The sequence below is a fragment of the Hydra vulgaris genome, chromosome 15, assembly GCF_038396675.1.
Source record: "Hydra vulgaris chromosome 15, alternate assembly HydraT2T_AEP".
Lineage (NCBI taxonomy): Eukaryota > Metazoa > Cnidaria > Hydrozoa > Anthoathecata > Hydridae > Hydra > Hydra vulgaris.
The window spans coordinates 1325415-1350045 of NC_088934.1; the positions used below are offsets into that span (position 1 = coordinate 1325415).

Here is a 24631-nt window from a genome sequence, read left to right on the forward strand (position 1 = left end):
ATATATATATATATATATATATATATATATATATATATATATATATATATATATATATATGATTTATATTAGGAAAAAATAAAAACAAAAAAAACTGCATAGGTTGAAAAGTATAGAGTATATATAAGTTATGTATTTACACCATGTTAAAAACATATTTACAATTTTAAGCTATAAATATCTTCATGTAGAAAATATTGATGTAAAATTAAATAATTTATTTACAAATATAACTTCACTTTTAAAACACTTTACCATGGGGATGTAAATACCTCTGCCTCAATATTTCTTTATAATTTAACTGCGTTTCAAATCGCTGTGTTTGGCAAAGTGTGTCTTTTTCTAATTGATGCCTGCTTATTAAAGAAGCCTGAAAATAAAAGCTTACGCCAATAAATCTTATGAAACTAACTTGAATTCATTTTTGAAAAAAACTTTTAAATATATATTTTAAGTTTTAATAAAATCTTGAAGCGAAAATAAAATTTTAACAAGTTGCAAATTTAGTTCGCAAACATAAACATAGAATTGTATGAAATGTAACAATGAGCGTGCTAGAAAAAAAACACAATAAATTTTTTAAGAATGTACATCCACCTAAGACTTACTCTACACTATTATATGAAATGATTCACTACACTTTATAAACAAAGAGAACAACGCAGTAATAATCAAGCAAATTCACTACTACTTTATGCATTAGAAACAATATATATATATTTTTTATAAGATTTAAGTAATCGTTTTCCATATTCAAATTTAAAGTTTGTTTTCAAGTTTGTTCAGAGCACATTCTTAACATAACAACCATTATAATTATGTAAAATAAAATGCCTAATGAAAGTTTAAAACAAGAAATTACCTTTAGCAGTTGGTATTTGTCTTTCAAAGCATCAAGACGAGCAGCCAAAAGTTTATCCATATCAGGTAAATGTGAAGACTTATGCCTAAAGCTTAACGTTGTATCCTTTAAAAAATAGAAAATAAAACAAGAAATATTTAAAATCAATTGCCATTTTTTAAAAAATACATTTTTATAAAAAAAAAAAAAGAAATCAAAAAGGATTTACAAGTGAATTAGTAAGCTCGTCATTTTGAAAGTATAGTGCTAGGTTAACACTGGCCAGTCCTTTTCCTTCCTTCTGAAGTTTACAATTGCATTCAACACGTGAAATTTCTTGAAGCAAAGATAGTCGCAACTTTTCCTGAATGTATATATAAGAATATATATATATATACATATATATATATATATATACATATATATACATATATATATACATATAGATATATATATATAAATATATATATATATATATATATATATATATATATATATATATATATATATATATATATACATACATATATATATATACATACATATATATATACATATATATATATATATATATACACATACACACATATATATATATATATATATATATATATATATATATATATATATATATATATATATACACACACACACACACACACATATACCCTCGGAACTTGAGGTCAGCATTCGGCAATGCTGACCTCAAAGTGTTTGAGGTTGGCAAAAAATTTACCTTGTTTCTATGTTTTATGGTAAGACCTTTGTATCAAATTTTTTTAGCTGACCTTATGCCGACTTCTGAAAGATCGAGGTCAACAAATTATTGCCAACCTCGTTTTCCCTAATATATATATATATATATATATATATATATATATATATATATATATATATATATATATATATATATATATATATATATATATATATATATATATATATATATATATATATAAGCATATATAAAATAACCTCTTCTGATGCATGCTTCAATAATAAATCTTTAAGTTTTTCATTATGACCAGCCTAGCATTAAAAAAAGGAAAGTTACTAAATACTAATAAAACAAGGATTTTCAATAGATCAAATTAAAAAAGTAATACATAAGTGTCACATTTTAAACATCTATTGATAATAGTCTGATATATTTTTATAAATCCATCTCAGAGTAAATTACTTAAATAGCTTTTATCTACTTAAAAATGTTTTTATTTTAACAAAAAAGTATTAATATTATTTTTATATAAAATTCAGAATGCCAAAATAGAATATTATCCCCTAAAATAAAATAAAAATAAAAAAAATAATAGAATAAATATGAAATAATAAAAAAAGTAATGAAGCTTTTACTTGAATTTAAAATACAAAATAAAATGATAAAATAAAATAAGTAAATAAAAAGATGGTAATAAATAATGGTTTGGGCAATATAAAAAGAAAAAACAAAATATACTTGTTCTACAATGTTCGAACTCTGAATCTGCAAATTATGACGCAGCGCACTAACCACCACGCTATAATGTTGATATGTAATCATAAAATAGTAAAAATATATATATAATATAGTAGTAGTAATAATATAGGATTCAGAGATTTAAAACTACAGCGATGGCCTCATTGCTAGCTCCTGACCATATTTCAATTGTTTTTCAAAGAATTGAAAACTGGACAGGAGCTAGCTTTTTTTCACCCAATAAATGGTGTTGGACATTTTCAACAGCATGTTAAAATCTATTTCTTTAAGCTTAAAAATGATTACAAGGAGAAAAAATTTTAAAATCCTTTTAAATGATTCAGGAGAGAAAAACCAACTAACTTATAAAGTAATAAAAATATCAAAACTACAATTGAATGACATTAAATAAATAAAAAACTTTATCTGAGCCAACTCTTGTTATTTTCAAAAATCTTTGATCACAACTGAGGTCTATTAGTAGTTCTTCTGAAGTATATCCATATAGTATTCGATTTTCAACAAAGAAAAAATTGTTGAACCTGTTAAAAATCTTTCTTTGAAAGATTTTTGAACAACATGCAGACGTTGCACTCACATCTTTCTCAAAAAATGAAACTTATGTTTTATTTTATGAATTGTTTATTATTCTTGTTTATAAAAAACTTAAGAAAAGAGATTCTTTCAACAAAGTTCCTATCAAAATACACTCATTAAGACAAAGAAAACTCTAACTTTTTGAGGAAGACTTTGATAATTTTTCCCAAAATCTAATTAATTTTTCAATCATATTTCAATTAAACGATCTGAAACAACTTGGTCTTCAATCCATCTAATTGAACAGAACTTAATGGATAGCGATTTGACCCAGTGACACTGCTATAGTCATCTCTTCTAGCAGGAGTATCATGCAATATTTGATATGCTCCCTTAAGAATACTTTTTAAATTCCATGATGTAGACTTAAAACCGATCTTAAAAGCTCCGTGTATTGAATGCAAACTACAACTCCCAATGTCAAACAAAGAATTTAATTCGCACTAATCTCAGTATATAGAAAATTCTTTAAAAAACTTCCAATTTGTATTAGGCCCATCCACAGATACTTGGATCATTTTTGATAAGTCCAGACATTCTATTTCATTATTAAAACCTTTTAGTATATGCGCTGCAGAAGAGTGTCCAAGAAAAACTGAATTCAAATATCGCACAATAACCTGGTTTTCTAGAGTATTCCAAAATCTAACAATAATGTCCATTTGACAATTTTGTGTAACTTTGTTTAAACTTTCATCAAACGTGACAACATAACATGGTGAAGTTTTGATGGTTTCAAGAAGTAACGATTTAAAATATGGGGCTAACCCAAAATTAATCATATACCGTATTTTTGTTCTTCCTAATGTTAGTCCTTTTGCAACTTTACTATCTGGAAACATACTAGTAAATAATTGGCTCATATTAGCAGAAGCATTGTTTGACAATCCATACATAACAGTTGCAAAAGCCCATTTAATTTCAAATCTTGTTTCATTATTAGAAGAAACAAAAAGTTCTAAAGTTCTTTGACCTACTGCCAGGGGTACTGTTAGTGTAATAGTAGAATTTTTTACAACAGGTTTGAAAAAGTGACTTTTGGATTTAGCTAAAACATTAACTTGGTGCTTTTTACCTTCATTATGACTCTTAACTGCCTGAACTCCCATATTTGACAAGTTAAAGGTTTTGCAGCAACTGTTACATTTAGCAAATTTATTGTCATTAGTCTTTACAAGCCATTATACTCTGGGTGAGTAAGCAAATCATTTGAAAAAAATGTTTGATCCATTTTAATTATTACTCTAAAAAATGCCTTCTTCTTACAACCATATTATATATTTATAGATAAAATGATTACAAATTATAAAATTGAATATAATACATTTTTATATTATTTTATTTAGGATCCATACATAAAGGACATCACGCAAATAGGGTTGTGGTCAAGATAAAAAGGGAAAAAAGCACAAGAGAAAGGAAGGGGGTTATCAGAAAAGAATGTCATTTTCTAGATTTTTTATTTCAATGTTTTTATGAAGTTATTTTGAGATAATATTTTTTATCTTACTTTTTAAAATAAGGCAACAGTCTCGAACATCATTATAAATTAAACCAAACCAAATTTAAAATAAATTGTACAATCTTATAAAAAATTACTAATAATATACATTATGAATTTTAACTAGTTTAAACTATTGTAAATAATTTGATATATAACTATTTTACAAAAAAAAAAAAAAAAAAAAATTCCCTGAGATTTCCAGGTTTTCCCTGGGATTCATGCTATTTCCAGATTTTCCAGGTTGAGTGGCAACCCTGACTATGCTGCAATTAATGAAGTGTGTAACTTCAATTCAAACCTTTTTTTCTTAAGTTCAATAAAAGTTAAGAAAAAAAGGTTTGGATTGAAGTTACACGCACATAGAGGACTATTGATAATCCTAGCAGACAACTCAAGGAAGACATTGGCAACAAATAAACAAAATAAATTTGTAGGTAAAAACAAAACAAAAATTAAAAGTAGTTTTCGAAGAAAAGCCAGATTAAAATGTAGTTACATTTTCCATTTTATCAAAAGTAGGATTGTCAGATATTATTATATCAAAAACATCTGAAAACTGAAACAATCATAAACTGAAATGGAGCAAAAAAGTTTTATTATAACTGCATGTTAAAAATAGGGTAAACCAAAGCTTGTTCAAAATTAAATCATTTAAAAAAATCCTCTACAAGGAACACACATTAATTAAAAAAACCAGATATTTTTATAACAAAAAAAAAAAAAAAAAAAAAAAAAAAAAAAAACTATACACAATTGTAAGCCAAATATTAAGCTTATAAAAGAAAATAGAAAAAATATAATATAAAAGAAAAAAACTGAAAAGCTTCTGTTAATATCTCGATAAATAACTTTGACATTCCTATGTGAATGAATGGCGACCCTCTCACTGAGTCCTCTTCTTTACGTTACTTCTTGGATTATCATTTACTACTAACCTTTCATGGAAACCATATATACAATCAATTGCTAAATTAGCATCTGCTAAGGTTGCTTGTATTTATCATGTTCACCATTTTCTCTCTCCTGATTTCATTCTCTACCTCTACAAATCTCTTATTCATCCCTGTATGCAATACTGTTGTCATATTTGGGCTAGTTCTTCTAATGAAGCTCTTTCTCTTCTAGACAAGGTCCAAAAACGCATTACAAACATAGTTAGACCCGCTCTATCTGCTAAACTTAAGCTTCTTCCCAATCGTCGTAAAGTTGCATCTCTTTCTCTTTTCTACAAATACTATCATGGTTGCTGCTCAAAGGAGCTATCATCTCTAGTTCAACCAACTAAAACTCATTTTCACTTGATTTGCCATTTAGCAAAGTCTCATCCTTTAACTTTATCTGTCCATGTATGCTCAAAAACCTTTTTTTGTCTAATTTTTTTTCCTTGCACTTCAACTCTTTGGAACTCTCTCTCATCTTCATGTTTTCTGGACGTTTTCTGTCAACTGTTTCCTTGCTCTTTAACTCTATTCTTTTTTTCTTCTAGTTACTCTCAACTTACTTGCAAGCTTGCAGACTTGTTACAAGTAAATCAAAAGAAAAAAAAAAAAAATTAAAATACTTTCTTTATTTTATATAAAAAAGGTACTTTTTTATATAAAACAAAGAAAGTATTATATAAATTAAGAAAGTATTATATAAATTAATCTATTAAACATAAAAAAAAAAATTTAAAAGTCAAATAAATAATATTTAAATAATATGTTTAAATACGCGTAATGCAAATTATTTTAATTATTTTAAAAACAAAAATATTTTTCTGTAAACTTTTTATCAGTTTAAATTATTCTTTTAATAAATAAAATACCTTTTTAACTATTTCTTCATGTGAAGGGATTTGAAAGATATCTAAGATTTGCAATCCTAAAGAACTGGTAAAATTACTTCTATTAAGTTGCAAACAATTGGTTTTCATAACTTGTCGCCAAGAGCTAAACGTAACTTTATGAGGATCATCAAGATTGTCCATTTCAAATAAATCTCTGCTAACAGAAACTGGTACTTTATCCAATAACATTTCTTTGAAACTTGAAGAATTTTTAGAGGTAGATAAATTTTGCTTAAAGTTCATTTTATGACTTTCTTGATATGAAGACAATTGGTCGTTTCCTGATAAATAATTTAATGGATATAATTTTTCATCTAATTTAGATGACATAGAAGTCAATTTTTTAACAGTACCAAACTGATCGGGTTCAGATTGGTTTACAGAAGAAACATCTGTTGGCACTATTAAACATTTTTGCCTCACTAAACTCTCTGTGCCACTTGAAAACAAATCGAGCTGATTAAAATTGTCACTAACAGTTTCAGCTAAATGTTGAAATCCATCATTTGAAAATGCATTCAACTGGTTACTGTCATCATTCAAAGTTAAAAATACTTCGTCACTTGAAGTGGAAACACGCAGAACATCGCTGCCTAAAGTTGCATTAAGATGGTTAAAATCACTGCTAAATGATGCAGAAAAATTGCTAAATTCATTACTTGAAATTGTATTTAAAGTTTTACGGCTTGAACTTTCTGTAAAATGAGTTTGTTCAATTAAAGATGATGTTTGATGACTATTGGTGTCTAAACTAGAAAGTGAAGATACAGAGCTTTGCAAACAGCTGGTGATCATACTATTAAGCGAAGGACTGTTTTGCACACTGTTGGCAATCAGATTGGACAGCGAAGGTACAATATTTTTTAAACTGGTTGTTATCATGTTAGAATGTGGAAGCCCAGTGTTTTGTTTACTGCTGGTGCTTGTATTAGAATGTGAAGATACTACTTCAGAAATTAATACAGGTTCTTTGGGTTTAATTTCCGAGTTAAAATGCAAGGCAGTGCACGATTCCACTCCTAAGCGTAAATTTTGGAGAAAAGGAAAGGAATTAGTAGAAGTAACTGGAACAAATTCACGCATAGTATAAGTATGCCCAGTTGTATCCATTTCTAAAATGCAGTCTCCAACTTTGCTTATAATTTCATTTTCTGGAAGTATAGTTTGTGAAGTTTGAAGTATCCTGAATTGTTCAGTTAAATGGTTGCTTGACAACAAATCAAGCGATTTGTTGTCAGCGCAAAAAGTTTTTTCCACAATTAGAGGATCTTGATAAGTAGTCAAAGTAGAAAAATTTGAAGTTGGCAGGAAATAGTCAGGAGCATTTTCTGTAACTAATGGATCTCTTAAACTATTGTTAACTAAAGAACTATCCTTTGATTTTAGATTTAGATTAAATTCTCTTTTACATGGTGTGGGTTCATTACAATTAAATTTATTTGGTAAGCATTTATCATCTTTAGGTGCTTTTTCTTCAACACTTGATATAAGTCCCTTTTGTATTTGGTCACTTCTTCCTACTTGAAAAATATTTTTTTCAAAAGCAACTAAGTCATCTTTATTTTTGCGATCTGTAGAAAAAGCATCTATGTCTGCAAAGCTTTGAAAATTTAATGTATTTTGAAAGTTATTTTTGATTTCTCTCACTATATCAGATGTTTTCAAAACTGATTTTTCATCATCTATTGAATCCTCAATACCTAACAAATTACCAACAGCATTCTCATTTTCTAAAAAACTTTCTGATTCATTTGTTATTGAAATTTTCACTAAATCTTGCTCAAGTGATTTTTTATGTTTAATGTCTGCCTTATCTTCTTGTTTTATAATCAGAAAAGGATTCTCTACAACTGTTACTTTATTTGATTCGCTTTTTTTAATTAGGCTATCAATGCACTTTATTGTAGAACTTTCCGAACTTTGTGAAATATCAGATGTTTTTAATTTTTGATTAGAATTAGAATAGGAACTTATTTTTAAAAAATTTTTGTTATCATCTTCATTCCTAAAAACTTTTTTAGAAGGTTCATCACATTTATTCAGCTCTTTCACAACATTTTTTATTTCTTTAATTGGTTCTTTAATAGCATTTTTTACTTCTTTGGTATCTTTATGTTTAGCTAACATTTGTTTTCGTTTTCTTCTGTTTGCTTCTTCAAGTTCCTTTAGTGCAGTTATTCCCATTCCAATATTTATATCAAATTCTTTAAGTTTTATACTACCTTCCTTTGATTTTAATATTGACGGATTTTTGTTGCTTATGTTACTAGTGTTACTCAACCCAGCGTTATTATTAGAAATCTTATATGCAGCATTTGCTTTAAAAGCAAACTTGGATTCAGACACGGAATCTTCATCTTTTTTAAATCTTTCATGATATTCAAGTTTATGCTTTTTAATAGATAACATCTCATCATTTACTGGCAAAGATGTTTGATTTCCTAAACATTTTGAAACATCTTTGGAAGGACAGTTTTCAATTGATTTATTTTTTTCAGAAGTCTTAAGGTTTCTATTCTGTATTTCATCAAACTTAACAGTTTCTTTTTTGATGTCCTCAGGCTTAGCAGGATCTTTCTTACTCTGTACTTCATCAATTAAACCAAGATCTTTTTTGTTTTCATCTGGTTTATTAGAACATTTTACTTTTGAAGGTGTATTTTCCTTGAAAACCATTTTTATTTCCATTTTTTCTGTAAGTAAATTTTCAGCATCTAATGACACTGACTGAAGCTGTTCTTCATTACTAAGTGGTAACTCTGAAGTTTTATTAGATAATTCACAATACTTATCATTATGTTGTTTTGTAGTAGAATGAACTGTTTTGTTCAATATTTCATGTGACGATAAACTTTTGTTTTCTTTGATTTGTGGATCTTCAGGTTGTAATGTTGCTGATAATTCATTATCTAATCCAATTTCAGAGTCTTGTTTACTCAGTAGCTCTTGTTTACTTGGTAACTCTTGGTTGAAAGAGTGTTGTTGTGTAATGTTAACTTGCTTTTTAACTTTAACTTTCTTTAAATTTAATGAAAGATTACTAGTGCTTTCAAGCTTCTCAGCTAGATGCTCAGTTTTTAAAGAAATAAATTTATCTTCATCTAATATTGTTGAGGGCTGAGCTGAGTCAGCACTTAATTTTTGAACTTCTTTTGAATTGCAAGTTGTTTGATCTAGCTTTGCTATTTTAGCTGTTGTTGTAGTTGCTGGGAAACCATGTTTGCGCTTTAATTCTTTTTCATTGTGTTTTTTTTGAAACTTTTCTGCCTTTGGACGACATTCCAATATATGTTCATGAATAATAACACTTTTTGGTAACTCAACTTTATGATGCTTTCGTGATGGAACCGTATTCAAAGCAAATGATTTACTTAAATCTAGTTCTACTATCTTTTCATCAAAATGTTTTACAGGAGAAATAAACTTTACTCCTTTCTCTTTATCAAGATTTGATTCCAAACCAAAATTACTTACCTTTAAAATGTCTTTATTTATTTCCCTACTAGTTTCTTTAGTTGTGTTTTGATTTATTTTCATTTCAATGCAGATCTCTTTTTGTATATCTTTATTTATTTTTATTTCTTTGCAGGTTTCTTTTGGCATTTCTTTATTTATTTTTATCTCTTTGCAGGTTTCTTTTGGTACTTCTTTATTTATTTTTATCTCTTTACAGGTTTCTTTTGACATTTCTTTATTTATTTTTATCTCTTTACAGGTTTCTTTTGGCATTTCTTTATTTATTTTTATCTCTTTACAGGTTTCTTTTGGCACTTCTTTATTTATTTTTATCTCTTTACAGGTTTCTTTTGCTAAATATTTATTTATTTTTACTTCTTTGCAAGATTCTTTTAATATGTTTTTATTTATTTTAATTTCTTTACAAGAATCTTTTATTATCTCTTTATTTACTTTTCCTTCGTTGCAAGATTCTTTCAAAATGATTTTATTTATTTTTATTTCTTTACAAGTTTCTTTTGGCATATCTTTATTTACTTTTAATTCTTTGAGAGATTCTTTTGATATCTCTTTATTTATTTTTGTTTCATTGCATATTTCTTTTACTATGTCTTTATTATTTTTAATATCTTTGAAAGGTTCTTTTAGTAAGTCTTTACCTGCTTTAATTTCTTTATCATACTTTGAATGCAAGTCAGCTTTGAAATCACGATTTTTAACTGAACATGAATCTAATTTATGAACTTCTTTTCTTTTGTGTTTTGGAATAGAATCAATGGAAATAACCTTTAAATCTTTTTCTAGTGCATTGTCTGATGATAGTTGTTTTGCTTGTTTACAGTCATTTATTTTCTTTTTGCCATAGGAAAATTCACTGGTCTCATCTTTTAACGATACAGCATTATCTTTAATGCCGTTACAAACAACAGCTGGTTTGATTTCTTTTGTTGATAACTTACCATGTGGATCATCTATATTGATATCTTTACTAACCATTGGTTTTATTAGTTTTGAATTGTTTTCCAAAATACTGTGACTTAACCTGTGGTCAGGTTTCTGAAGATGTTCTTGGTCAGAAGTCAGACTTTCTATTTTATCAGTTATAACATCCTTAACACTTATCATTATAGGTACAACTACTTTAGTTAAAGATTTAGGATCCTCTATCTTTTCTGTAAATAATGCAGCTATATGTGGTTTTTCTTCTGTTACAAATTCAATTTTAGGATCATTTATGGGCCTCTCAATATTTATAAGTTTATTTTTAGTACACTCTGTCTGAATGCATGTCTTTTCAGAACTATCTTTGGTAAAATCCAGCTCAATAGATATACTTTGAGACTTTACTTTGCTATAATCCAGCTCAATAGATATACTTTGAGACTTATCTTTGCTACAATCTAGCTCAGGAAATATGTTTTGAGAATTATCTCTGGAATAATCCAAATCACTGCATAAGTTTTGAGAATGTGCAAAAGGTAACTCAAACTTAGAAACTTGTGCAGATTCTTGTAAAACAATTTCTGAGTTTTGTAAATTTTCAAATCCACATGACTTGTTTTTTGTGTTAATATTAGTTACAGTATTTATGTTGCCTAAACTTTGAGGTGACATCTCTTGTGTTTCAGAATTTCGGAAAAACATGGAGTCTTTTTTTTGGTCTTCAATTTCATGCTCTATTAAAGATTGTGACATTTGATTGATTGAAAAATCGTTAATTTTTTCATTAACTGAAAAAGAAATATTTTCTGGCAAAATAGGTAACTCGGTAGCATTTTTATCTGGTGATGGCTTTTCATTTATAGTCAAGTCATGTTCATGTAATTTTAATTCATCTTCAAATTTATTTTTAATAAGTTCGTTAGCTTCTGGAACTTTCTTAAGTGTTGTATCCTTGTTAGTTTTTTTAAACGGAACATTTTGGTTATACTTTTGAGGAGAGTGATGCACTCTGGAGGAGAGTGAACACTCTGTACTTTCTCTCTTCTTTATTTCTGAAACCTCATCATCTGCATTGTTTTTGGTATTAGATAGTTCTAAAAATTCATTTGTTGATATTGTTTTATGCTTAAATGAACTTTTTTTATACATCTCACTTTCATTGGTATGAATGCTTTTATGAAATGATTCATATAGGTGTTTATTACTTTTTTTTTCTGGTATAGTTTCTTCTTTTTCAAAGACTGTTACTTTGTTTTTCATTTTTATTGGTGATGATTGCTGACTTAGCAATGAGCTAGTTTTATGTTTGAAGTCAATACAAAAGTTTTCTGATTCTGAAGCATTTAATTCTTTTCGATTAGAAATACTACTTGATTTGATTATTCTATCATATTTTTTTTTAAACTGCGCTGAAAAAATATTTTTGGGTTCTATATTTTTTTTATTATCTTCAAATGAATTACTAATTGATAAATCAGGGAAATCTTTTTTTTTTGAATTTAAACTATTAGGTATATTAGGATCCAGGTTAGTTTCTTTATCATTATTTAGAACTTTTAGATATTTATCTTTTTTACACAACTTTAAAAACTTTAAAAACTTGTTTCTTGGTTTCTTAACTTTTGTTTCATTGCTATTACTTTTTAATCTTTCATTCTGAAAATCAGTTTTTTGCTTTTCATCTGGAAGAATAACTTTTTTATGTCTTTCATGATCACTTTTGTTTATATATTCATCAGTTTTAGTTGATTGATATTTATTAGATGTAAGTAAAGAACTTTCATCTGATAAATGTTCACTTTCATCACTATCATCAAGAAAACCTTTAAGTCTTATCAGTTGTTTCTTGTTTTTCTCTCTATCTACAATTTTGCCATGATTTTTTGAATGGTTTGATTCTGTTAAACAATAACTATTGTTACTGTGAAGGGCTGCTGAGGGGCATCCAACTTTGTCAGTTTCATTTAAATCTAAAATCAAACCAGCATTTTTTGTTTGTTCTGATGTACTTTTTAATACTTGTTCAGTTGTTCTACCACCTAAAGTCAATTCAGTTTTCTTATCTTCACAATCACTTTTCTGTAACAAACATGATAGACTATCAGTTCTTTTTTTCATTTTTCGAGCTTCTTCACTCTCATATCCAGCACTTTTAGTTGAAGAATTACTCAAAGAACTTCTTTTCTTTTTGTGTGGTTTTAAACTATTGTCTTTAATAAAATTTAAATCAGCCAGTCTCACTGTTTGGGAACTATTTGTACTACTTGTTGTCTTGTTTTCTTCTTTATTTAAATAACATGGTGTAGTGATGTTTGGATTGAAATCCTCTTTAGAAAATTTATAATCATTTTCAAATTTTGGCTCAGCTTTAAGTGAGTCAAATGAAGCTGAAGAAGTGAGATTATTTTCACAACATTTGCTTTCCATTTTAGACGTTGAAAACTGATCAATATCCTCAACGCCTAAAAAATCGTTAATGTTTGAAAACCTTTTTAATTTTTGGAAAGACCGATGTTCTTTTTCATTAATAGGAGATGTTTTGAGACTTTCTTTTATTTCCATATCTAAAAGTTAGAACAACATTTATTTTTTCATACTTTAAATGTAATTTTTATTTTTTGTGTGTATATATATATATATGTATATATATATATATATATATATATATATATATATATATATATATATATATATATACATATATATATATATATATATATATATATATATATATATATTGATAAATTTAGTATACCGTTGGAAATACAACTTGTCTGAACTCTTGTCTGTTTAAGAGTACTTGTCTGAACTCTTGTCTGTTTAAGAGTGATCAATATCTTTTTTTTTTTATAAAAAAATAGATCAAATTATATGAAAATAATTTAAATGAAAAACTACAACTTTATAATGGAACTAATTACAAGTTCCACTATAAAGTTGTACTTTTTCATTTAAATTATTTTAATATACACACACACACTCACAAATAAAAAACAAAGATATAACCTAAAGTTTTATATTTTTTAATTGTTTCTTATGTAACTTTTGAAGTATGTTCTAGGTATTGAATATATATTTTAAGAATTAAAAATCTAGGATCAATAAATAGTATAATTAAAAATAAATCATAAGACAAAGAAGCTGATTTAATATTGATGAAAACTCTTAAAAATTAGTAAATTTTACAAAGAAAAAATATTGAGAAGAAAAACATCTGGTAAAAAAAAAGATAACATCTAATATAAGAGAACTTATGAATGCAATACATCTGAAGATTTTCCAGAAAATAGAAGATCTAAAAAGTTTCAAGAGTATTAAAAAACACAAAAAAATTTTGTTTTAATGGTTAGTTAGATAACAGCAAGCTGTGTTACCTTATTTTAGGCAAAAAAATTGTTTTCTTAACATATCCATTTTTTTTCTGAAAAATGTCAGGATTCAAATAAGTATTTTATAAGCAATATAATAGGTCTGTGCAGATCTAAGTACACACCAATAAAGATACAAACAGAAAATGTATATCTAAGGATGCAATTTCCTCATATATTTTAAGCACTTTAATTCCTAAAATGTGCTTTTAATTTTCAGAAAAAGAAGATAAAACATTAAAAAAAAAAGAAAGAAACTTTTTACTGCCCTACCCTAACTCTTAGCCAATGTTGCAGGACTTCCTTGCATGTTCTACCTAGATAGTCAGATATATGTACTGAAGCCCTAGACTATCTATTTTTCAGTATGGCATCATCAGTGTGTTTCTAATGCTGTATGTGTGTGTGTGTGTGTGTGTGTGTGTGTGTGTGTGTGTGTGTGTGTGTGTGTGTGTGTGTGTGTGTGTGTGTGTGTGTGTGTGTGTGTGTGTATATATATATATATATATATATATATATATATATATATATATATATATATATATATATATGATTGGTTATAACTAATCCTACATTATCTTTGTCTTTCATTTCAGCACCATTGTTTGTTGCCTCTAAGAACAAAACATTGGTTGCCACAATTTTTGAGAAAAATTTAAGTGTTGAGCACTATTAAACTGTCACTTATTTGGTAGTCTTATTTAGTCGCATTACACATGAGTTAATTATGATTAAGCTTGATTCTGTTGATATATTGTGCATGATTCAAATCAGAGACCATGTATATATATATATATACATACACAAATAATTACATATATAAAATTATGCCTTTATTAGGTTTTAAATCAAAGAGCATATCTTTGGTAAAATTCTTCAGTGCTTTTAAAACTCTATCACTATCAGCCACATCTATTGGCGTTCTTCCTTTATCATTCTTTTGATGAGGATTACCACCATGTCGCAAGAGCAGTACAACAATCTACAAAATAATAAAATTAACTAAAAATACCTTTCTGATTTAAATTAAAAATAGAAAAAAAAAAATATCTCTAGATAAAATTCTTATGAAATTTAAAAACGCTTAATAATAGCTTCACAGAAATGCACATAAAATTTAAAAATACTTAATAATATGTCAATAATAATAATTAATTAATAACATTAGCTTCATAAACATGTACAAGTCTTGCATGTTTTAAAGAAAATATTTCTAACTAAATGGTTTTAAAATACTCATTTAAATATTTTTTAAATACATTAATAATACAAAATACTTTTTTTTTTGTTAAAAAAAATGATTTTATGAAGCAGTGTTGTTACTTAAATAAAATCCAATCAGAATAATTACAGCAATTTACTCCATCTCTACTGAAATAACAAAAGAAGCAAAAAGAACTATTTTTATATAACATTAAAAAAATGCTAGATTTAAATTGAAAGCAAAAACAAGACTGAATCATAATTATCAAAAAGTTGAAAATAATAATTCTTTCAAAACCAGGAAAGAAAATGGAATGAAAAATATTGAGGAAAAAGATTTAAAAAAATTAAACCAAATCTCATAGCTTTGAGGGTAAAGTCTCTTGATTTTCAAATTTTTATCAATTTTTTGAACATTAAAAATATTATAACAGTAGAAATACTGATTGATAATAAATTTTTTGGAAATTTATGATTCTGTTTTATTAGATAAAAACGATAGAAGCAATTTTACTTTTTAACAGGATAACTTTTGCTTAAAAACCATATTATTTGATATTTTGCGTTCTGTTTGTTGATAAAAAAAATTCTGAAGATAATGGTCTCTTTCAATTCTAATCAAAGTTTGAGTATTTACAGGAGGAACGATGGATGAATTTTCGAATGATGAACTTTTTTTATGGGTTTATTAGTTATTTTGTCTAAACTAAAGCAAACACTAAAAAGAATTCTTTTGTTAATAGAACTCTTCTAGAAAAATTAGTTCACAAATTAAATAGATGACAGTTTTCAACATAACAACCATGCCTAAGTGAATTCATTCACACATATTGAATTTAACCAAATAAAATAAACCTAATTTTTTTTTAAAAGTTACATTAAATACTCCAAGAAATCCCAATTCTTATCCTAAATCCTATCACAGAGCACTACGGAATAGCATTTAACCATGAAGTTCATGCCCCCTACCTAACCAATGATGCCATATATGGCCAGAGCCAGCTTCAAACCACTGGTCTTCAGTTCTGATACCAGAACTCTAACCAGTATATTAAAGGTACTAATTAAGGCATTTCTATGAAAATGAAACATTTTGATTTTTAAAGTAACTTGCTAAACTCTTTCAAAGTTTCTTAATTTTTAGAACTCTTCAGAAACCTTTAGAATGTCCTATGCAAGATGTAAGGTACCTAAATACAGTATGTTCAAACTAGTTTATTTAGTACTGCCATTATTATTGAAACTTTTAAAATAAAATGTTTTTAAAATATTAATACTAATGAAGCAGTGTGAAATGAAATAGTGATGTGCATAAATCTTTTTTAGAGATACTTTAAAGCCAAAGAGAACGCAAAAATTAAAATGCCTAAAAATATCTGAAAACAATTCTTTTTGAGCCACCCTGATATATATATACATACATTAATACATGAATACGTGCATATGTATGTATGTACACACACGCATACAGCCCTCGGAATCAGGGTCGACATTCGGCAATGCAGACCTAATTGCTGACCTTAAAGTGTTTGAGGTTGGCAAAAAATCGCAGATCTTGTTTTTATGATAACCCCTTTTGGGTCTATTTTTTTTACCGACCTCAAACAGTCAGGCTTGGCCGGGAAGCAAGTGCAACCGCACTTTATATCTAATCACGCATATAATATTTAGTTACGACAACATAGTCATGGCTTCTTAGATGCTTTGAGAACGTTTCAAAAAGTGACAAAAAAAAAAAAAAAAAAAAAAACTGAGACAATTACTAAAAAATTAACTAAAAAAACAAATGAATTCTTAAAAAAACTTAACTGATACAAAATAAATTATGTTTAGAATAAATCTTTTCCAAATTTTTCTCTTTTATAATATTTTTGTAAAATTTAGCAACATTTTTATAATAAGTAACAACTAACAATTAATGATGGTTTAGCAAAGAAACAAACATTCTTCAATTTATCAAAGAGTATAATATAATTTTTTATTTAAGTATTTATGTTTTATTTCAACTCTAATAAAACTAATGGTAGTTGAATAATAAATAAATAAAAATTTTTTCATAACCATTTCATGCTTTGCGTAGTTTGCAAAGTTTAAAATATTTAAAATAATTCTTCTTAAGTAAGACAAACAAAAGAAATAATAAAATCGCTGCTTTACTAGAAAAATATCAATCTTTTCTTTTACCAGTGCCTTTAAAATGTTTAAAAAAATTCAGACAGATATCACCAGACCCAGCAGTTTATAATGATCAGAATCCAAACTACAGACATTTAATAACTTTATATTTTATGTCCATCAGTTCATTATACTATAATAATGAATATATAAAGGGTATATTACATTCTAAGTAAATTACGATTTTATTTTGTCTTTTGCAAACTAGAAGCATACTTTTATTGCATCAAATTATTAAAAAGCAAACTTTTATGATTAAACTAAAAAATATTTACGAAGAGGAAGTGGAACTGCTTCACAAAACCACTGATGATGTTTAGTGAGTGGGCTTTTTAATATATTTGTATGTTTGTGTTCTGTATTAACCTCTGGTGTGCTAATGCTTCACCCGTTTGTCACTTAATATAAATGTATGTTTTTGTTAATTTTTGTGGACCCTCTGGTGCGGTGTTTATCCACTCGTAATTCACTATGTATCTATGTATGTTTAGTTCAGTCGCCTGTAAGTTCCTGAATGTTTATTTGATAATTAATTTTATTAACTTTGATTATCATTTTTTAAATTTTATTGAAAATGCAGTTGTTGTTGAAAGTCTTGTTTATATAAAATCAAATTACAAACATTTTAAAAAAATAATTAACATTTAAAGAATAAAAACCTATATTTTTATATATATAATTATTTATATAATTTGTAATAAAAATAATTTAACTTTATATAATTTAAACATTTTCTTTTTAATAACGATCAATAAAAGTAAATTGTCGCTTAATTTAAAAGCCCTTTGCTAATGTATAAACATTTGATTACAAAAGATTATTTACAAGTTTATTTGTTTTAGTGTGTCAAAACATTTCGGCATACACAGAAACAAACATAAATTTGAATGTTCTCAAAACGTCTAAAAAGCTGTGGCCAAGTTGTCCCAACTAAATTTAATTTGTGTGGTCAGGAATAGAGTGAGATTGCACCTGCTTTTTGACCAAGCCTGATATATATATATATATATAGGCTTGAACAGAAATGGGGTGCGATCACACGCTGTAACTGACCACACTTATATTATTTTTTCTTTACAATTTAACCACAGCTGTTTGATGTTTTAACAATTTAAATGCAATAAACAATTTAAATACATTTACGTTATGAATAACTTTTAATCATTGATCTTTTCTGAAGTAAATAGAATACAAAATTAATTCTAACAATTGTTTAAAATAAACGCATTTTGTGTAAATTAACAAAAAATGTTATATTTAAATTTTTTTATGTAGGCATGTATTTTTTGATAAATTTAAACGTTTGAGACTATGTTGCCATGAATTTTTTAAAATCTTTTAAAAGATAATTTTATTAAGGTAAACTTTTAATTATGAATAAGATAAATAAAATCTTTCAAATGCAATGAAATGGTATGATAGCTTTATTATTTTTTCTTTTTTTGTTTCAGAGCATTAATTAAAATGATTCAATGAAATGATTAAAAATTACTTTATTAAAAAGAATTTTTTTTTGTTGTTGCAATTTTTGGAAAAAATGTTTATACAACAAACAAAAAAATTTATTTTTTTAAATTTTAATTAAAATTTTTTTAATTTAAATTGAAATTTTTAATTTTTTTCTTAATTGAATTGAAATTGTCCATTTATTAACAATCATTAAAAGTAACTTGTAAAAACATTTTGCGTAAATTTAATAAAAATGTTTCTAAAGATAAGTTATAAAGTAATTTCAAATGTAATTAAAAATGTAAGAAAAACTTGAGTTTGAGCTTTTTGAGTTTTATTTTAAAGTTTTATCTATATATTTTCTTTTTCATAAGGAATTGCTTTTTTGTTTTCTTTTTTTAATTTTTTTCCTAGTTTAAGTTTAGTATAGAGTTTCTTTTTCAAGCGTATTTCTAATATGTTTAAATCATCAAAACATCTAAACAGTCATGGTAAAAATGTCAACAACAAAAAATTGTTTGCGTGGTCAGCAATAGCGTTCAATCGCAAGCCATTCTTGTCCAAGCCTGATATGTGTATATATATATATATATATATATATATATATATATATATATATATATATATATATATATATATATATATATATATATATATATATATATATATATATATATGTTACTGTTACCCGCATATCAGGAATTAGCTAAATGCTAATGCTAAATGCTAACATTTATACTATATAGCTCCAGTTTATCTATTGAGCACTCTTTTAAGTATACAATATTATACATGATAATACAAAGATATTTTCTATATTCATATATATATACATCATTACCTACATCGACCTTTGGAATTAGGGTCGGCATTCGGCAATGGCGACCTTAAAGTATTTAAGGTCAGCCAAAAATTCTCCTCCTTTCTATGTTTTATGGTCACACCTGTGACCATAAAACATAGAAAGGAGGAGAATTATTTGTATCAAATAATTGATAAAATGAGGTCGGCAATAATTATTTGTATCAAATAATTATTGCCGACCTCATTTTTCCTAATTCCAAGGGTTGCATATATATATATATATATATATATATATATATATATATATATATATATATATATATATATATTCACACACACATACATAAACAAATTTAATAAATTTATAAACAAACTATACAAAAATTGTTAAGATAACCTCAAGGTGGCCATTTGAACTGGCATCATGAAGTGGTGTATCACCATCAAAACCCTGTGCATTAACTTCTGCACCAGCACGTAGTAAAAATTTTGCAACTTTAAAATGACCATGATTGCACGCTTCATGAAGGGGAGTCCATCCTTAAACAACAATATAAAACTTGATTACAGTTTTTTTCACCTTTTAAAACCTGAATAAGTTCCTCTTAAAAAGCAACTTTTAAAAAAGCTTAAGCCTGGGTTCAAGACTAAATCCAAAAATCTGCATTTTATTTTAATCTGTAACGGATGAGCAGAAAAGTATTTATGTATTTATATAAATAAATATTAACAAACTGATAAATTATGATAATTTATTGTAAAATTGATAAAACTATTTAACTTTGTAACTGATGAGCAAAAGAGTAATTATGCAATTTTATAAGCAAATTATAAATAACTGATAAATTATAAAAATTTATAATAAAAATTTTTTTTTTAAGACAATTACCAACAAGGGTGCATACAAACACTATAAGAGTTCGATGTTACTAGAAAAGAAAAGATGAAGTTTATAAAGCAATTAACAGGTGATTTAAAAAATTATAAATCATATGATTCAGGAAAAAAGAAAAAGGGAGCAAATTCCAATAAACTGATGTCTGAGGAAAAAAACTAAATGAATAAGAATTTTTGGAGCACTTAGGAACAGTCACAGTAAAAGGATGATACTTAATAGAATGACGAATAACACGAAAATGAATTTTAGTAGATGGCACAACAGAGGCTAGCTTTTCAAAGCAGCCCAAATTATTGTATTCATAGAAAAGAGAAAGAGAAGCAACATTATGACAATATGACAATGGCAGAAGGTTGGCTGCAAAAGCAGGTACAACTATGTTTACAATGCATTTTTCATCAGGCAAGTAGTAAAAGTTTAATTTTGCTCCGATTTGTTTAGTGGATGTTACGACAGATTTGTTTAGTGGATGACAATGGCAGAAGGTTGGCTGCAAAAACAGGTGCAACTATGTTTACAATGCATTTTTCACCTTGTCTAAAAGAGAAAGACTATCATTCCAAGCTCCACTCCAGTTTTTTTTTTTAAATATCTTCGCTTCCAACAAGGCTGCAAGCAACCACTATTAGAGTTGGAAGTTACTGGAAGAAAAAAGATGAAGATTGTAGAGCAAGATAACGATTGATAGACAGCTTAAAAGATTGCGAATTATATGAATCAGGAAAGCAAGATGAAGGAAGCGAATTCCAAAGAACTGATGTTTGAAGAAAAAAACTAGATGAATAAGAGCTTTTGGAGCACTTAGGAACAGTCATAGAAAAAGGATAAGACTTAATTGAATGATGAGTAACACGAGAATGAATTTTAGTAAATGGTACAAGAGACACTAGCTCTTTAGAGCAGTGCCTATTATAGTATTGTAAGAGAAAGAGAAGCAACATTATGACGATGTGATAATGGTTGGAGGTTTACTGCAAGACCAGATCCAACTATGTTTACAATGCATTTTTGCACCTTATCTAAAAGAGAAAGGGCATCATTAGAAGATCTGACCCAGATATGGCAAGAGTATTCCATACAAGGACGGATTTGAGATTTATAGAGAAAAAGAATAGAATCCAGAGTAAAAACATGTTAAACACAATAAAGAGATGCAACCTTAGCAGATTTTTTGCAATCGATATGATATACCCATTCCAAGAAAGATTGGAAGTAAGAGCTAATCCTAGAAGATGGAGTGTAGATGACTCATGGAGTGCATTACCATTCATAAATATAGGAAGATCTAAATTATTGTGATAAAGATTGGCTGAAAAAAATTAAGTTTTATCTGAATTAAAGTTCACCAGCCACTGTGAGCCCCATGCTGAAACAGAAGTGAGATCCTTTTCAAGCTTAAATGCCCCTCTTTAAGAAATCAGAGTTTTAGCTTCTTATCAAGACAAGAATAAATGGTAGTATCATCAGCAAACAATGCCATCTTAGATGTGAGCTACAGAATGGGGCTCTCAGTGGCTGGTGAACTTTAACTCAGATAAAACTCAATTTTTTTCAGCTAATTGTTATCGCAACATTCTAGATCTTTTTATATTTATAAACGATAATGTACTCAATGAGTCATCTACCCTTTGTCTTCTAGGATTAACTCTTCCAATCTTTTTTGAAAACAATATATCAAACCCATCGCAAAATTAGCATCTGCTAAGGTTGCATCTCTTCATCCTGCTTGCAACTTTCTTACTTTGGATTCTATTCCTTATCTCTAAAAATCTCAAATTCGTCCTTGCATGGAATACTTTTGCCTTATCTGAAATGGATCTTTAAATGATGCTCTTTCTCTTTTAGACAAGGTGCAAAAACACATTATAAACATGGTTGGACTAGAGTCTCTTGTGCTATCTATTAAAATTCACTCTTGTGTTATTTGTCATTCAATCAAGTCCCATCCTTATACTATAATTGTTCTTTACACTGTAATTGCACCAAAAATTTTTGACTAGTTTTTTTTCCTCGAACATCAGTTTTTCGGAATTTCCTCCTTTCATCCTGATTTAATTTATTTGCAATCTTTCAAGTCGTATGTTAATAAATAAAATGCGGTAGTGGTGTAGTGGTAGAGCGCTTGTTTCATAAGTGAGAGGTTCCCAGTTTGATCCCTGCCACAATCCCTGGTAGTACTGCGCTCAACTTGTTTCTCTATGCATCGGCCTTGTTCGTCAAGGATCGTGTTTTGGAGTTATAGCGTTAAGAGAGGGTTATAACCACAAGTAGCCTCCTCATCTGTAGTGGCCTTCTTGGCCTTGATGAGGTAAACTAACATTAAAAAAAATAGTTATCTTGCTTTATAAACTTCTTTTCTCCTCCAGTAACTTCCAATTATAATAGCTGTTGCTTGCAGACTTGTTGGAAGTGAAAATGTTCAAGAAAAAATAAAAAACAAACACGCATTGGGCCAAAAAACATAAACAAGGCAAGACAAAACACTTTACATTTAAATTTGTTAAAACTATTGGTTTGCAATTAAGTGTCCTATTTATTATTGTATATGTAAAGAGTATTATTGTATATGAAAAATGTATATAAAAAAACTAACCAGCATTATCTCTGCAGTTAACATCAGCTCCTTTTCGAACTAAGCTTTTAGTTATATCTAAATCTCCCTTTGTTGCACAAAGATGTAGTTGTGTCTCACCACTTTTATTTTTAGGTTTATTGATGCTCGACAGTTTATCTCTACTTCGTCTTTTTGTTTCATTTGCAAGTATTTCAGGTCCCTCATTTGTTTCACATTTCACTTCATTTGCAGTTAATGATAATAAATAAGCTAATTGTTGACGTTCTGTTTGTGGCATAGGAAAAGATGTCTCAGCATCATTGCCTCTGAATTTTCTACGGCCAGAGTGACTAGGCTGTTCAGGACCTAAAGGAAGAACTTAAAGTTTAGAATTTTTATAAGAAAAATCTAAAAACTAAAAATAAATAAAACAACAATTATAACAATTTTCTAAAATATAAATATGAATACTTTACTTGAATATAAATGGCGCTTTGGCATTTTGAATTTACTTTTCTATTTTTATTTTTCATGTATAATTCTATAAACATACTTTAATAAATCTAAAAGTATAAAAATTAGAAAAAAAACATTTTGAATAAAAAGTTTTTAAGTGTCAACTTTAACTCGACAGTTATAATTTATTTCAGATAAAAGCATCAAAGTAACTGCAAAAAAGACTTCCAATTTTAAAAAATCTACACACTTGATTTAGCAATAAAATAGGGATTACAACCAAATTTTTAAGAATGGCAGTCTAACATTACTTAAAAAAAGTTATTAAAGTTGCACAACTTTGAAATAAACTTAAATCTGTTTGTAACAATACAAAAATATTGGATATACAATAAGTATAAATGAATAAAAATAAAAATTAATAAAAATGAAATATAGTAAACAACTATTTTTCACGATTAAATTTTAAAAACTAATAAGCAGATAAAAAAAGTAGTAAATATTTTTATGCATTACTGTTTATGTTATAACTGATATGATCGGCTGCAAAGTTACAAAAAACATAAACCAAAATATTAGAAACTGTATCACAATATTGCAACCTAGTAACAAATAATAAAGTTGCAACAGGTGTTGCAGAATAGTATTCAGTTCAAAACTTGAATGCATGTATCTCTCAAAATAAAATTAGTAAATGGGCAAAGATTATTAAAAATGACATTTAGTTCTCCCAATAACAGTTCTTGCCTTTCAAGTTTCACTGTCTAAAATATCCACTTAAACTTTCAAGTTTTGCTGTCTAAAACATCCACTTAAACTTTCAAGTTTCAGTATCTATCTTTTTAAAGTTTTAATGTCTAAAACAACTGTAACAAACTTAAAAAAATCTTACTGTTTTAAATTTATTTTTGACATCAATATACTCAACCTTGGCCATTTTAATAAATATAACCTCAATTTTCATTACAAATTATATTTAAAAGAATTTGTAAATGATTATATGAACAAAATTTGTTTTTGGAAATTCTACAACTGTTCTGGAAGACCTGAAAATCAATATAATTGATCTAAAATCAACCAATACAAAATTGCTGACAAAA

At 27.0% G+C, this 24631-nt stretch overlaps 1 protein-coding gene across 1 annotated transcript; it reads right to left on the reverse strand.

Annotated features, from left to right (window-relative positions):
* Window positions 1-103: 103 nt before the first annotated feature.
* On the reverse strand, window positions 104-23655 carry LOC136092294 (ankyrin repeat domain-containing protein 12-like). Its single transcript, XM_065820171.1, has 9 exons — window positions 23552-23655; window positions 23115-23441; window positions 20021-20163; window positions 14824-14974; window positions 6206-13188; window positions 1817-1870; window positions 1071-1205; window positions 863-967; window positions 104-370 (listed from the first exon to the last, which is right to left on the reverse strand). The coding sequence occupies exons 1-9, from the start codon at window positions 23574-23576 to the stop codon at window positions 242-244; spliced, it is 8052 nt and encodes a 2683-aa protein (XP_065676243.1). The 5' UTR covers window positions 23577-23655; the 3' UTR covers window positions 104-241.
* Window positions 23656-24631: the final 976 nt, after the last annotated feature.

Bases quoted from the DNA above. Each gene is read 5' to 3' on its own strand.
- LOC136092294 (XM_065820171.1), bottom strand. From the start codon at position 23,576: ATGCCAAAGCGCCATTTATATTCAA. The intron at 1,206-1,816 runs GTTATTTTATAT...ATATACATTCAG, and splicing joins TGAAGCATGCATCAGAAGAG to GAAAAGTTGCGACTATCTTT. The intron at 968-1,070 runs GTAAATCCTTTT...TATTTTTTAAAG, and splicing joins ACGAGCTTACTAATTCACTT to GATACAACGTTAAGCTTTAG.